General features: G+C 51.7%; 5 protein-coding genes across 5 annotated transcripts; all 5 read left to right on the forward strand.

The window, feature by feature from the left end:
• Nucleotides 1-1252: 1252 nt before the first annotated feature.
• Nucleotides 1253-2380, forward strand: HMPREF1120_01739 (uncharacterized protein; the record flags this gene model as incomplete). The annotated part of the gene is made up of 1 exon (XM_009155763.1): nucleotides 1253-2380. The coding sequence occupies one exon, from the start codon at nucleotides 1253-1255 to the stop codon at nucleotides 2378-2380; it is 1128 nt and encodes a 375-aa protein (XP_009154011.1).
• Nucleotides 2381-3924: 1544 nt separating this feature from the next.
• On the forward strand, nucleotides 3925-5115 carry HMPREF1120_01740 (uncharacterized protein; the record flags this gene model as incomplete). The annotated part of the gene is made up of 1 exon (XM_009155764.1): nucleotides 3925-5115. The coding sequence occupies one exon, from the start codon at nucleotides 3925-3927 to the stop codon at nucleotides 5113-5115; it is 1191 nt and encodes a 396-aa protein (XP_009154012.1).
• Nucleotides 5116-7278: 2163 nt separating this feature from the next.
• Nucleotides 7279-8593, forward strand: HMPREF1120_01741 (mannose-1-phosphate guanyltransferase; the record flags this gene model as incomplete). The annotated part of the gene is made up of 4 exons (XM_009155765.1): nucleotides 7279-7285; nucleotides 7349-7358; nucleotides 7410-8329; nucleotides 8382-8593. 4 exons carry the CDS (start codon nucleotides 7279-7281, stop codon nucleotides 8591-8593), a joined length of 1149 nt encoding a protein of 382 aa, XP_009154013.1.
• Nucleotides 8594-9733: 1140 nt separating this feature from the next.
• Nucleotides 9734-11814, forward strand: HMPREF1120_01742 (transcriptional regulatory protein GAL4; the record flags this gene model as incomplete). The annotated part of the gene is made up of 3 exons (XM_009155766.1): nucleotides 9734-10166; nucleotides 10220-10923; nucleotides 10969-11814. The coding sequence occupies 3 exons, from the start codon at nucleotides 9734-9736 to the stop codon at nucleotides 11812-11814; spliced, it is 1983 nt and encodes a 660-aa protein (XP_009154014.1).
• A 1207-nt stretch (nucleotides 11815-13021) lies between these two features.
• HMPREF1120_01743 (MFS transporter, SP family, sugar:H+ symporter) lies at nucleotides 13022-15042 on the forward strand (the record flags this gene model as incomplete). The annotated part of the gene is made up of 5 exons (XM_009155767.1): nucleotides 13022-13237; nucleotides 13291-13431; nucleotides 13501-13611; nucleotides 13683-14203; nucleotides 14335-15042. The coding sequence occupies exons 1-5, from the start codon at nucleotides 13156-13158 to the stop codon at nucleotides 15040-15042; spliced, it is 1563 nt and encodes a 520-aa protein (XP_009154015.1). The 5' UTR covers nucleotides 13022-13155.
• Nucleotides 15043-15236: the final 194 nt, after the last annotated feature.

The following is a 15236-nucleotide window of genomic DNA, read 5'->3' on the forward strand; positions in this document are numbered from 1 at the left end:
GGCGTTTGGTTTTTGATGGCGATACCCAGAGATATGTCAGATATCATGAAGATCAGTGGTACTACTCATGGGCGGCGTAGGCGTGACATTTAATGCAACACTGATAAACATGCTGAGAAGGATGGCTTGCAAGGTTCTTGAAAAGCAACACCACTATCAATAAGTCCGGTCACACCCGTGCGTGAAACCTGATGAAGGTATACACAAACAACAGCCCGGGGATCCCATCCGCTGATGTCTGAATATAGCAGTTGTGGAATGTCATCTCCTTCCTCGTCATCAATACCAATGGGCTCCATTATGCATGTAGTAGAAAGGAAGATGATAGGTGCACACTAAATAAATGGGAACAATAAGGTAGACATAGGCCTCGTATAGGAAGGAGACCGGGATGAATTCGAAGTGGGACGGTGGCCAATCACGAGATGAGAAGTCCAGAACATCGCCTGATCCCATCTCAGAACTGTAACAGGGAGCGTAACATCGACCAGCACGAAAAATCAGCGACACTATGGCTGAATTTCACCACAGAGGGTGTTCTCTTTGAACGCATCCTTTCGAACGACTCTCTTGTCCATAGAACTCTCGTTGATTGCGCCTGAAAATCCTACCAGACACTCTCTACACCAAATATACCACGCGGAACCAAACCGGGTCTGTCACTGTTCCTGTCAAGGATTCCATCAAACCTCCGGCAGCCTGATCGGAACCATTGATAGCAACAATCACTGCCTGCTTGTTCTTGATCATTCTTTCCAGTCTTTACCGCCGGAGGGTTCACCATCAATGGTCTCTCTCGATACTGTTCGATGACTTGTTGGTACAGTGGCTGAGTGCTTATCGCGGTCGAATCACATCATCGCAGCACCGCCTCGTGCTTGTCTGAGAGGCACGAGATTTGCGGCCTCCGCCATCCGCCAATCAAATAGTCCAGGGCAACCTCACCCGATCTTCCTCAGATATTTTAAAACAACGACTATGTCCCGGATCAACGGACGTATCAATGCTAATGAAAATGAACAAAACAACTTGAACAATGGCAATATGATCGTGATCGAACGAGATGGCACATCTGACCCGCCGCCGCCCTTCGTGGAGGCTGGTCTTCAACGATTGAGACATCTAACATGGGTGAGTAAAGTCAGCGAGCAACCTTTATGCCCGGTCCATCATTCATTCAATCATCTCTCTTTCGTATTTCACAGAGGTTGTTCTAGATCTGACACGTCCACAGGCATGGTTCACCTTCCCCATGGCAACGGGGGGCATTGCCCTCCTACTATCACCACAGAACCAACCACACAGTTTCCGGGGCCTTGAAACAATCGGCACCATCATCTACATATTCGACCTCTGCATCTTCATCCTCACCGTTGCCGCGATAACCTACCGGTTCAGCAAATGGCCGCACGCACTGATCTCCAGCCTCGTCCATCCGACGGAATCGCTATACTTTGGCACGGCATTCCTCGCCATGGCAAGCATCATCGCATGCATGGCACACTACGGCATCCCGCACTGTGGCCCCTGGCTGGTCGTGGTGTATCGGGTGCTATTCTGGATCTATGTATCCACTACATTCGTGGTGGCGGTCGGGGCATATTCGATGCTTTTTACTAATCCACGGCTCAAGATCCAAGACATGACGCCTGCATGGGATCTGCCCATGTTCCCGTTCATGCTGAGCGGGACGATCGCCAGTTCCGGAATTGAATTCCAACCGCGCCAACACGCGATGCCAATGCTCTTCGCCGGTCTTACTGCACAGGGGTTGGGCATGTGCGTGTCCTGTTTCATGTATGCCAGCTACGCGCGGCGTATGATCCAGTACGGGTTCCCGTCGCCCGAATCCCGGCCGGGGATGTTCATCGCCGTGGGGCCACCGAGCTTCACCACGCTGGCCATCATTGGGCTTGCTGACCAATGGCCCGGTGGATACGACTATTTCGGTCCCGATGCCATCACTGCCCAGGTGGTGCGGGTGCTCGCACTAATGACGGCCGTGTTTATCTGGAGTTTGTCGCTGTGGTTTTTCTCCATCAGCGTCGTCAGCTGTCTGGCCGTTTGGAAGACGTTTCGGTTCCGGATGAACTGGTGGGCGTTTGTCTTTCCGAATGTCGGCTTCACGCTGGCCACTATTAATATCGGCAAGTCCCTGCAGAGCCAGGCGGTCATGTGGGTTGGTTCGGTCATGACGGCATGTCTTATCATTGTGTACTTGTACGTCTTGTGCAATTTTGTGCGCGCCGTGTGGCGAAAAGATGTCCTTTACGCCGGCAAGGATGAGGATAACTATAAACGCGAAAAGATGGGTAAGGCCGAAGCGCTGGGCGATGATGTCGAGAGAAACATTGGCAATCGAGACGTCAAGGTCAGTTGACCCGGAGTCTTACATGGAGTTCTGATCTTTTTGGTTTGGAGACGGTTTTGCGTCTTTGCATGAATGGGCTTTTGATGTCCTGAAGAGCGAGGCGTTCTGCATACTGGCGTGGGCGGAAACATAGAAAACGAAGGGGAATAGACGGAGGCAAAAAACTCTCCATAGAAGGCATAGCCTCGCGGTGGGCCACCTATACAGATGAGCTGGGGTATATAGACATACAACCCTGTGAAAGGTGAGCAGGAGCACACGCAGTAAGTTAGGAACATCAGATAGACGACCGGTTTCAGGCATGGCGAGTGACATAGCCTGGAGAGGGATTAGACTAATAGTAGTGACACTCATCAACCTAAGAACCTCATCTCCGAACCCAAAGCATTCAGTCATTCCACAAGACAGGTTTCGACCTTGAGATTTGCTTACCTACCAGGGCACCTCGGTGTTTTGTTGGGCACCTGCGTGTGGTTCGCCACGTCTCCCGTCGTCACGTCTGCCAGTGCATCCGGTCCACGCCCCAGGTCCGTATCCGAATCCCCCGGAACTTCAACACTGGAAGCGGTGTGACTTCATGCAGTGCTAGCGTGTTGCATAAAGTCCGGGGAGTTATAGTGGACACATTCGGCCACTAAAAGACCATGTAAACCAATCATGCTATCACAAATATATCTTATGCACAAGCTGGCCGGAACGAAGCGAGGCTAACGACCAAAGTGGCTCTAAAGCGTGACTGATACGGCATACGAGCCTCGGATAATTTCCCGCACTGGGCAGATTCAAGATTTACGTTGATTTTTTGTCTGGGGTAAACGCGCGCCGCTAGCCGGATCAGGCATGATGTCCCCCAATGCTTTTTCTGTTGCCGCCGGCGCCGTGGATGCTGCCTACAATAACTTGGATCATCTATGTCCCTGAGAATGATCGAAACCATTCCACTTCAATCCAAGGCAGCATCGATCACCATCACATCAATCCACATTCCACCTCTTCCGAGTCCTCTCACCGTCACCGGCTTCTGCCTGTTGCTGTAGCATCTTCTAGTCAATCATCCGCGTCGAATCACCAGAAGACACGATATCCATTCTTCCGGGCCAGCATAAACTTGGTTTTATACCCCCAGCCAAGCTGGCTTGACCCGGGATCCGGGGACACGTTTCTTCAAGCTTCGCCGTGTGACTTGGTCGGCCGCTCACATCTCACCGCACTGATTTGACGCCAGAGCTTCACTGAAAGGCATGGCATAGCTCGTTTGCTTGCCCCTTGCCCAACGAGAAGACCTGTGTTCTTGCATCTTACAGCTTCACAGAGTGGAGGGTCGGGAGTACAAAGCCCTCCTGCCATCCGTCAGTTCCGCTTGAATTTTACCGTCAGCTTGAATTGAGATCTACGACCTTTTTGCTCGAAGGTCTCGAAAATCTGGGTGGGATTTAATCGAGCTGAAGGTCTCTTTTTTTTTGGCTTAAGACGGTAACTCTAGAAGCGCCAGCTCTCGGACGCAAGGCTGGGAATCATTATTTTGGAACGAGCCAGCTCAATCCGAGACTTACATGACGCGCATGATCATCCTGGCAGGCGCTCCAGAGTCCACCAAGCTCGACTGGAGCGAAAAGTCACTTTTGCCAGAATCGATGCATGTCGAGTCGCTTGCGCCACCTTCGTCGTCAGCGTCGTCCAAGGCCTTCGGCGCGCAATGGCGACAGGTGACCACTCAACGACTTCAGATGCGACCGGTCCTGCCCAAACTCGAAATCGATGCCCCTCCGCTTGCCGATGAGCTCGACCGTGGCGGGGCCGAGTTTTTCTCCGCCGACGACTACGTGGGTACGCAGACACCCGGCAGCGATGTCAGCGGGGACGAATCGCAATCGCAACCGTCGGGGGCGTCGGCCGACACGACATCGGAGGCCTTGTCGGACTACTATGATCACTCGTTTGCCATTTATGAAGCCATTCCTTCGTCGCAACTGTCGGGATTTTCCGACTACACACCTGGAACTCCTACATATGAAAGTAACGACGAAATGTTTCCCCAGACGCCGGGATCTGGTGGAGGCATCATTCGGACGCCCTCTCAGAGGCGGTTGAGCCAGGCACCGAGACCGAAACATCTCAGCGATCTGGAAGACATTCCCAACGCACGATACCTGTCATCAATCGAGCCGCAGACCATGACGGTGAATCTGATTGTTGGGATTCTGTCCATTGCTCCACCGCGGACGGTCATCACAGGGACTAAGTACGGCAAGCCACGCGAGACAGACCTTGTGGAAATGGTGGTGGGCGACGACACCAAGACCGGGTTCAGCATCAGCATGTGGCTGCCGCGGGAGATGCGGGTGAATTGGAAGGACGGAGCAAAATCGGCGCCTGAAGGCTCACGGAGCTTACTGCGCCGGAATCTGCGTACCCTGAGACCCCGAGACGTTGTGTTACTACAGAATGTCGCGTTGAGTTCGTTCCGGGGCAAAGTGCACGGCCAGAGTTTGAAAGGCGACGTGACCAAGGTCGATCTGTTGTTCCGGAAGAAAGTGGATGATGATGATCTAGGCGGCATCTATTCGGCGTCGAATCTTCGGACAGCGTCGAGCCGTGATCCCCAGATTCTGAAGGTCAAGAAAGTGCGGGATTGGTTGTTGGAGTTTGTGGGCGATCGGGAGGGAGGAGGATCTGGAAAAGGGCGGCGGGGAGGCTCTCGTTTAAGACGCGATTACGGTTTCCTGCCTGACGACTCCCAATAATAATGCAGTGGATGAGAGTGAGCCGGGTCGACGCCGACCTAGAATTTTCGCATTCAACATCGGCTGGCCTCGACAACGCGAAAATGATGTTCTGTCATTATGCTGTGCCATGGCCTGGGATTTCTTTCCCGAACTTGAACTTACTGAAGTACATTGGTGCTTTGAATTTGGCCGTAAGGCGTGCTCTTGCGGAGCTTCCATACTACGCGATTTATCACATATTTGGAACGAATTGGCGCTGGAGCTCAAACTACCGAGCCAGGATCGACGCAGTACAGAAGGTACAGAAGCAGGAAGCCTGGACAACGGAGAAAGAACAGATGCCATGGGTCAGCGACACGAGAACCACTCCTATCTATCCCTTTCCAGCCCTTTTGTCCTGCGAAGGATTGTATTATTGTATACCAGCATCTACCTATTAGCCACCTTTTTCATGGGACAAACAGCAGCGGTTTTCCTTTTTTTCCTTTTTTCATCTGGTCGAATTTGATCCGAGATTTAATTACTTGACAAGCATGGCATGGCATGGCATGGCGGGTGAGAGACTGTGCACAAAGCATGGATTGCACCGTAGTTGGCTGGTTAATAATAAATGGGCATGAACATTTTCCTCATTGTTATATATAGTATGTAGGTATGTAGAATAATACTACTACTACTACTACTAGTATTACTTAAGCGAAGAGTCCCCAACGGTCATAACAAAACCATCGACCAAGAAAGGGAGAACAGGAAATGGTACATCCCAAAGTCTGTGAATGTCGTTCAGTTCCAAGTGGGACATTGCAGGAGTGTGTCTATGTCGGAAGGACTGTGACACGGTGTCGTGACACGGACGTGACAGACGGCCGTTGCTGATTCTGGCAAAGTGAGCGGCAAAAAAGGGGTGACAGCAGAAGGAGAGTACAACTGGTAGTGCCGTTCAAGTGTGGCTCAGCCGTCGAGGTAAGGAAGTGCATATTATTATTATTATTGTTGTAGCTGAGCTGAGAAAGGCTTTAGGTCAGCCTTAAAATAGACACGGTCGCTACAGTACATGTCTCTGAGTACAGCTACTTCTACTGTTCAGTTGGAGATGCAATAATGGCTGACTGAAGGCAGATCTGTCTGTTTGTCTGGACGCACCCCTTGAGCTACGATACCCCTGAAACCAGGAGCTGGAACTGGACTCGAGGCCGTGTGGGACATCCAGAACAATAACGGCTCCCAAGCCGAACAACCTTTTTAGTGTTTGGGGGTGCCTGTGATTGCTGGAACCTGAAAATCAGTGTTAGGTGGGCTGAGAGAAAAAGGGGGAAACTTGAACTCCAGCTCCAGCCTCGAACTGAAGGACGCGACGGGTGGATGCGGAAGTGGATGGACAGTGGACTCGGGCGGAACAAATAGCACCATCTCACTCGACAAAAGGGCTGCGGGCCGCGGAGTCGCTATCGATAAAATTGTCACGCGTAACTTGAAGGGTGCTAAATAGCTTGAAATAAAATAAACTGGGGCTGGTGGAGGGATGCGAAAAGGAAAAGGAACAGCGTGGCTACAGTCGGTTGTGGTACAATGGCACAGTACCAGAGCCACGAACGGCTTCATTCAGCCTCCGAGTCAACTCAATCCGCGTATCCGTGGAGGCTATTTGTTGGAAATACTCCTATATGTAGGACTAACAATACATCCGGGTCTGACTGGTGACGGGCGGGCTGAATGCATGATTGACTGATTGCAGCGTCTCGAACTCTGGCTGTCACTCCATCGACAGACAGACAGGCAGACAGACACGCTGCCGTTGTAGTGGCCGTGAATTGTAGTATTGATGTATTGCTACAGTGCTGTGCTGTGCCACACCCCCTTGGAACTAGAGTTGGAACTGTTATTTTGCTAAAAGAAACAAACTGCGACGATGCGTGTGCTGTGCCTGCGCAAGTGGCTCAGACTGAAATAACACCTTCACCTTACTTTATATTCCTGCTCCATCCGGCCACGTCTCGACTCGGCTCTTCCTTTCTGCTCTTTGACCCCCTGCGACACTTTACTCTCACTCAAAGTAATCATTGGCACTGGTAGTCTTGAAGCTACATTTCATTCGTTTCACCAACCTGTTTACTCTTTTCCAACAACACACCTCTCGCGCAACTCACATAGTTTGCACTTTGCTATTCGTGACCCTGCAAGATGAAGGGTAAGTCACACTACAGATCCCAATCTTTTGAGCCATGGACAAGATACTAACTCGCGACAATAGCCCTTATTCTGTATGCTCTGACGACTTTTTGTGTGGTTGTGCACAACTAACCATCCTCCAGTGTCGGTGGCTTCGGCACCAGACTGCGACCTCTGACCCTGACCCTTCCCAAACCCCTGGTTGAGTTCGCCAACCGTCCTATGATCCTGCACCAGGTCGAGGCTCTCGCGGCAGCCGGCGTCACCGATATCGTCCTTGCCGTCAACTACCGCCCAGATGTCATGACCGGTGCGCTGAAGAAATACGAGGAGATGTACAACGTCAAAATCACATTTTCCGTCGAGACGGAACCCCTGGGAACTGCCGGCCCCCTGAAGTTGGCAGAGAAGATCCTGGGCAAGGACGACAAGCCGTTCTTTGTCCTCAACTCGGATGTCATTTGCGAATACCCCTTCAAGCAATTGGCCGAGTTCCACGCTTCCCACGGCGATGAGGGCACCATCGTCGTCACCAAGGTGGAAGAGCCCAGCAAATACGGTGTCATTGTCCACAAGCCCAACCACCCGTCTCGCATCGACCGTTTCGTCGAGAAGCCCGTCGAATTCGTCGGCAACCGCATCAACGCCGGCATCTACATTTTCAACCCGTCCATCTTGAAGAGAATCGAACTACGACCCACGTCCATCGAGCAAGAGACCTTCCCGGCAATCTGCAAGGACGGCCAACTGCACTCGTTCGACCTCGAGGGATTCTGGATGGATGTCGGTCAGCCCAAGGATTTCTTGAGCGGCACTTGCTTGTACCTGTCTTCCCTGGCCAAGCACAACCCAAAGGCGCTCGTGCCCAACACCGAGCCTTACGTCTACGGCGGAAACGTTCTGGTCGACCCCACGGCCAAAATTGGCAAGAACTGCCGCATTGGACCTAACGTCACCATTGGACCGGGCTGCGTGGTCGGCGATGGCGTCCGACTCCAGCGATGTGTGCTTTTGGAGGACAGCAAGGTTAAGGATCATGCCTGGGTCAAGTCGGCCATTGTTGGTGAGTTACGGCTTGAGGAGCAGTGCCGGTTTGTATACTAATGGCCATACAGGATGGCGATCAACTGTCGGCCGCTGGGCTCGTCTGGAAAACGTGACGGTTCTCGGCGATGATGTCTCGATTGGCGACGAAATCTACGTCAACGGTGGAAGCGTCCTCCCCCACAAGAGCATCAAGGCCAACGTTGAGGGTGAGTCAATTGCGATGAATGTATACCAGAGTTTCATGCTAATGTCACCTGCAGTGCCGTCTATCATCATGTAAAACATCCTCACGTGGCTTCATCGATTTCTCGTTGGACCCTGATTTCCCTGCGCTCAATGTGCAATGGGGAAATTGGCTACTCTTCTGCTCCCTGTCTTTAATAGCTTGACTGTTTTCTCACCGCATGCATTGCACATGCGGCAATCGGGACTGAGCTGGAGTTTCTTTTTTTGTGTGGCGGAAAAGACATGACTTTTGCGGGATGATGCTTGCTTTTTGCGCTTTCAAGGGCCCGGCGTGGCGGACGGGTTGCTGCAAATGAATCATGCGTGGAGAAATCACTTCCTGACTACCCTTCATCATACTTGACATGAGTCCGACCCAATGGTCGGGCATGGCGTCAGGCCAGATACGGAGGACATGAAATTCGTGTTTAACTGGTGCTGGATAGAGCCAGGCCAGCATGTAAGGCTGGGGATCCTCAGTTTAGCGAATACAATGCAGACACGCACACAATGCACTGCGACCTGCATCTGGACAAGACGACGATCATGGCAGTATGTGCCTTCTGGTCTAGACGTGTGACTTGTAAGCCATGCGCACCATACGGTGGCTGGACTTGGCTAGTATTGTGACTTTTGTCGACTCTCCTGATAGTAGTACACTCACTGGAATGGTCTGTCGTCGAGATTCCTCTACGTTGTAAATCAGCACTGGTTTTCTGAAGTTGCCGCCCCTTTACAAACGAATGAGACGGTCGCCCCTGCCCATCATGATGATTGGAGCAGCCTGATCACATGATGTGCCTTGGCATCGATCTGCCTTGAGGCTTTTACCGAAAAGAGAATGCAACGTGCCACCATCTTGATACTCCACGTTCGCTCCAGGAACCTCTTTCGTGTTATGTTGTATTATCTTCGATGTCAATACCTTCATTTCTTCCGGGCTGATGCAGCCTGTCTCATTATATTACATTAATCTACACATCCACGGGCCGTGATGGATCGGAAATCTACTAGTAGCGCGACTGGACTCGCCGTCTGTTCATTCCCTAGTTGTTCATCCGCCAGTCAAGTGCTGACCATCTTTTAGTGTGATTTCTGTCGAACCCGAAAAGAGAAGGTACTTTCGAACAACGAGGTATCTGGAAATCATAGACTGACTTCAATAGTGTTCCAAAGACCGTCCGGCGTGCAAGACATGCCTGGCCAACGGCAGAGAATGCCGGTACAGCGGCCGGCCGATTCGTTCTCCCCTGACACGAGCGTAAGGGTTCTGTTTTCCTTGATGCGGAGTATGTCCTGTCTAACGGATCATGACAGTTACCTGACGAGCGTTGAGCGCCGTCTTCAGAAACTGGAAACGCTCTTCGCTCAAATGCATCCTGATGTTGATCTCGAGAGTGCTCTGGGGTCGAGCAGTGTTCCGCCGCTCGAATCCCCGGCCTACGACAAGTTGCTGGACCTTCCGGCATCACCGCTCACTAGCAGTAGCACGCGGGCGGAGGAACTGTCGGAAGCATTGCCTGATGAAGCCGACGGGTTCGACTGGAAAGAGCAGGCGTCCGACATTGATGACATAGCAGATGGCATGGCGGCGTTGTCGGTTGAGCCAGAGGGCGTCGGCTATCTAGGTATGTGGTTTATTCCCATCAGTTGTTCTTATCCAATGCTCATATTGACAAAGGGTCAACTTCTGGCGTCGTCTTTCTTCGGTCTATTCTCCATTGGACAAATGGATCTCCCAAGCATCCGACTTCCCCTCGGGATGTCCGCCGCCTGTTGGACGTACATGGAAAACGGCCTAGCCTGGTGCAGCTGCCCGATTCCTTCGTGTCTCATCAACTGATCGGTCAGATGCTCGATGCATACTTCACTTTCTACCATACTTCGTACCCATTCGTGCATGAGGCCACATTCCGGGCGCAATATTCCGAACTGATCCCCAAACCAAAGGGCCAGGCTTGGAACATGTTATATTATACCATCCTCGCCCTGGGCGCCTGGAACCTGGGCACCGGTCATGCCGAGCTGGAGGAATTCTTCTATCGCAAAGCCAGCTCGTTCTGGCAGGACCAATCCATCTTTGAGACCGCCAGCTTGTCCCTCGTACAAGCACTCGTCCTCATCAGCAACTTTGTGCAGAAGCGCAACAAGCCGAACACCGGCTGGAATTATCTCGGAGTGGCCGTCCGGATGGCATTGAGTCTTGGACTACATCGAGAACTACCTGGATGGAACATCAGTCTCCTCCAGCGCGAAATGCGAAGACGGGTCTGGTGGGGCCTGTTCATTTTCGACAGTGGTGCTTCCGTCACATTTGGGAGGACCGTTCTTTTGCCTGAGAAAGAGGCCATTGACGTTATGCACGTTTTGAATGTTCACGATGGAGTAAGTCGTCTCGAGTTTGTCACTGGAACAGACTAACCATGCTAGCTTCTCACGCCATATACCACCGAGAGACCAGCAGAGCTGCCGGAGCCGACGATCTATTCCGGTCTACGTGTTCAATCCGAACTGCACTTGCTCGCCAACAACCTTTCCAATCGACTACTCCGGGCGACTCCTCTTTCCGCCGGAGAAGCACTGACCTTCAACAAGATGTTGGAGACATGGGCTTCCAAAGTTGCCCCATACTTTCAACCCAGCCAGAAGCCAACGATACTAGAACCATGGTATCTCCTTGCTCGCTCACGGCTATGGTGGCGTTTCTGGAACCTCAAGATCATTGTGTTCAGACCCATCCTGCTGCGCTGCGCTATAGAAAGGCTTGATCCTCGGCATTCTGCCATGCCAACCGCGGAGGAGGAAGAATGTAGACAGATATGTCTGACCAGCGCTCACTTGACAATCGAATCGGTGAAGGAATATGTCGACCAATACCCGCCTACCAGGCTCGCTGGCTGGTATTGTTTGTATGTGGTCGCAATCCCCTTTTTGTGTCCAAATGGCTTACAAGTGGACTTCAGGTATTTCTTGTTTCATGCTGCTCTCATTCCCTGCGTGTGTATCCGGGCCGATCCGCACTCGCCTGAAGCAACGAACTTGAGAGGAGATATCGAGACAACCCGGTTGTTGCTGAGAACGACTTTTATTGACAACCCATTGGCAGTGCGAGCACTGGAAGTAATTGGCCAGATCCTTCCTGAACCGACGGCTCTTTTCGGCATGCCTGCCGGCCAGCAGTTCGATGAAGGTGCAACCGACTTCTCCCTGTGGCCGCTCGATTCGTCAGATCCGCTTTCTTCGTTTGGCTGGCCAGATTTTGGTTGGGTTACCTAGGTCAATTGGTCAACAGTCATAAACACCATTACGATGTAACGACCTCGTTGCGCATTCCTGAAAAAGTGGTATAGCTTTTGTACATTATGATCAAATGCCAGAATCAATTCTGTGGCTTGTTCGCCATTTGAGACAGAATATCCTCCGACACTACGCATTTCCCGTTCAGCTCTGTCGTCAGGGCATATTTGATCAGCTCACTGTCGCGTGAAGCAGGCGACACCTCTTTTAACAGAGTGCATAGTCACAGGAGTCATGTTTTGAGTTGGTCTCTCCTAGTTAGCGAAGACTGGCCCAGTTACAACATCACAAGGATCATATGTCCGGCGAGGTCAACGAGATCAGGAGTGCAGTCTTCCGATGGCCAGAAGTCAGTGGACAGGGGTGAAGTCCGGACCATTTGCAGTGGGACACTACCAGAAGCAGTCGTCCTAGTGGCGCGTGGTACAAAACGTGTTTCTTTGGCTAGGAATATTCAAACGCGGTCGAATGCCGCTTTCCCGCTCTCCAGGAACACCACACAGGAAACATAGTAGCGGAGAGGGATAATGCGGAGGCAACCACATGGCGTGAGCATACAACAACAGTACCACGCATATGCGATTCTCCACCACAAGATGGGATGGTTAGAGATCGGTGCACTATGCTCCGGGCGGGAGAGCATCACATGACCCGTTCAGCCTTCTCTATGAGTTGCCCAATCTCATATACGCAACTTTTCCCGAACCAATTCCGATTTGGGTATCAACCATACAAGCATTTGATTGTGGTTGGTGAAGATCTTCACCACCGGCTCCACGCAGGGTCCATTATGCGCCTGGGAAGTTGAGATCCAAGATCCACTGGCGCCATCACTCCGGTCACGCACTTCATCGACTGTAACCTCGCTGCCGCCTCGATGGAGCACTGTGCTCCGGCCGGAGGTTACAGTGCCTCCGCAAATATACACCAGGTCTTTTCACCATGTACCCCACAGATCTGGGAAGAGATATAAAGTCCTCCATGCTACTCGTGTGATTTCCGGGGTTGGCCGACTATTTGCAGCAGTAACCCAGCCCATCGTTGAATACTTGCAAAACAGATAAGATGTTGCACAACAGTAGTGAACACGAACACACCTCCCACGAGGAGCATGAGCATGGACATGAACTCTATGCCGCCCCGAAAAAGAGTGTCAGCACGCTCTTGCGTGAGAACCCTTATGTGCTGGGTCTGGCCTCCGTATGTGTTGTCTCGACTTGTTCTGCCTCCGTTCACCGACTGACTTGGTAATTCTAGTTCGCTTCGCTAGGTGGCTTTCTGTTCGGCTATGACCAAGGTGTTGTCTCCGATGTGCTCACCATGGAGTCGTTCGCCGCCCGATTCCCTCACATCTATTTGGATAGCGGTTTCAAGGGCTGGTTTGTGTCGACACTGTTGTTGGGTAAGCTGCCGCTACCAGAGGAAATGATATTCTCCGGTCTAACACTGCTATAGCCGCCTGGTTTGGGTCTTTGATCAACGCTCCCATTGCCGAGGCTTTCGGGCGTAAATGGTCCATCATCATGGCCGTTGTTGTCTTCACCATTGGCTCAGCCATTCAGGCTGGTGGCATGACTATTCCAATGCTCTTTGTTGGTAAGAAACAATACAATTCCATATACTGGCCGTCCATCACAGCTTCACCACTAACGTTCCATGTCTAAGGTCGCGCCATTGCCGGAGTTGCCGTGGGAATGCTCACCATGATTGTCCCCATGTACATGTCTGAAGTGTCTGTACCGGGCATCCGGGGGACATTAGTTGTTCTGCAGCAACGTAAGTGAAAAACTTGGTGCCCCCAGTCGCGGTTAGATTTGGCCCAGCTAACAGCTTTGGATGAACAATAGTCAACATCACACTCGGTATCCTTGTCAGTTACTGGCTCGAATACGGTACCCACTATATTGGCGGCACGCGATGCGCTCCCGATATTCCTTACAGCGGCGGAACCGCGTCCGACCCGACCTTCGACCCTCGCCACGACGTCGGTCCCCACGGCTGCACCGGACAATCCGAGGCGTCGTGGAGAATCCCATTCGCGCTCCAGATTGTCCCAGCGTTGATTTTGGGAATTGGAATGCTGGCGTTTCCAGAGTCTCCTCGATACCTGTTGTCCCGGGGCCGCGACGAGGCAGCGCTCGCTTCGCTGTCCAAAGTCCGACGTCTTCACATCGACACTGAAATGCTGCGCACCGAGTTTCTGGCCATCAAAGCAGAGGTTTTGTTCGAAGAGAGTTTTGTTCGTGACAAATATCCTGGCAAATCTGGCCTTTCACTTGTCTTTGCTCAGTATTTCGATTTGGTGTCGACTCGTCCGGCGTTTCATCGTCTGGCGGTGGGATGCTGTATTATGTTTTTCCAGCAATTTGTAAGTTTACCCGCGGCGATATCGTTTTTCGCCAACGACTGGTTATTTTTTTTGTCTGTTTTTGTCGTTTATCTGCTGCTAACTCTTTTCATGTGAAACTTCGACACAAATCACTAACTTATGTGTCACAGATGGGCTGCAACGCCATGATCTACTACGCCCCCACCATTTTCGGCCAACTCGGTCTATCCGGCAACACCACCTCCCTTTTAGCGACTGGCGTTTACGGCATCGTCAACACTTTATCAACACTCCCCGCTTTGTTCTTGATCGACAAAGTCGGCCGTCGCCCCTTGTTGGTCTGCGGCGGCATCGGCACATTTGTCTCGTTGGTTATTGTCGGCGGCATCATCGGCGGATACGGCGATTCATTGGTCTCCCACAAAGCAGCGGGCTGGACGGGCATTGCATTCATCTATATTTACGACATCAACTTCAGTTACTCGTTCGCGCCGATCGGGTGGGTGTTGCCGTCTGAGATTTTCACCCTGGGTACCCGATCCAAGGCAATGTCTATCACGACCAGTACGACTTGGATGTGTAATTTCATCATTGGACTCGTGACGCCGGATATGTTGGATACTATGAAGTGGGGCACGTATATCTTCTTTGCGGCCTTTTGTTTGTTGGCCGTGGGCTTTACGTTGTTGTTTGTGCCTGAGACACGAGGGAAGAGTCTCGAGGATATGGATGTCGTGTTTAAGGATACCGCTGCGCATGAGGAGAAGGAGAGGCTTTTTGAAATCGCTGCGCATCTGGAGGGACGGGTGTTGGGTGGTAGTGATGCGGAAAAGGGGGTGGAAAAGAAGGAGTTGGAGGGGTCGGTGGAACATCATTGATTTGGATTGAAAAGAATTGAAAAGGAAAGCGAAAGGAAAGCGAAGGAAAAGCGGAAAGGAAAAAGCGATAAAGAGAGGGAGACAGCAAGGATGAAGTCTGTAAAACAAAAGACGAGCGGTGATGGGGAATGAAAAACCACAAAACAAAGGCGTTTTGGGCTGGCATCACGCGTGAGTCACTGGCAAAAATTCTC

This window comes from Exophiala dermatitidis (assembly GCF_000230625.1).
Source record: "Exophiala dermatitidis NIH/UT8656 unplaced genomic scaffold supercont1.2, whole genome shotgun sequence".
Taxonomy (NCBI): Eukaryota; Fungi; Ascomycota; class Eurotiomycetes; order Chaetothyriales; family Herpotrichiellaceae; genus Exophiala; species Exophiala dermatitidis.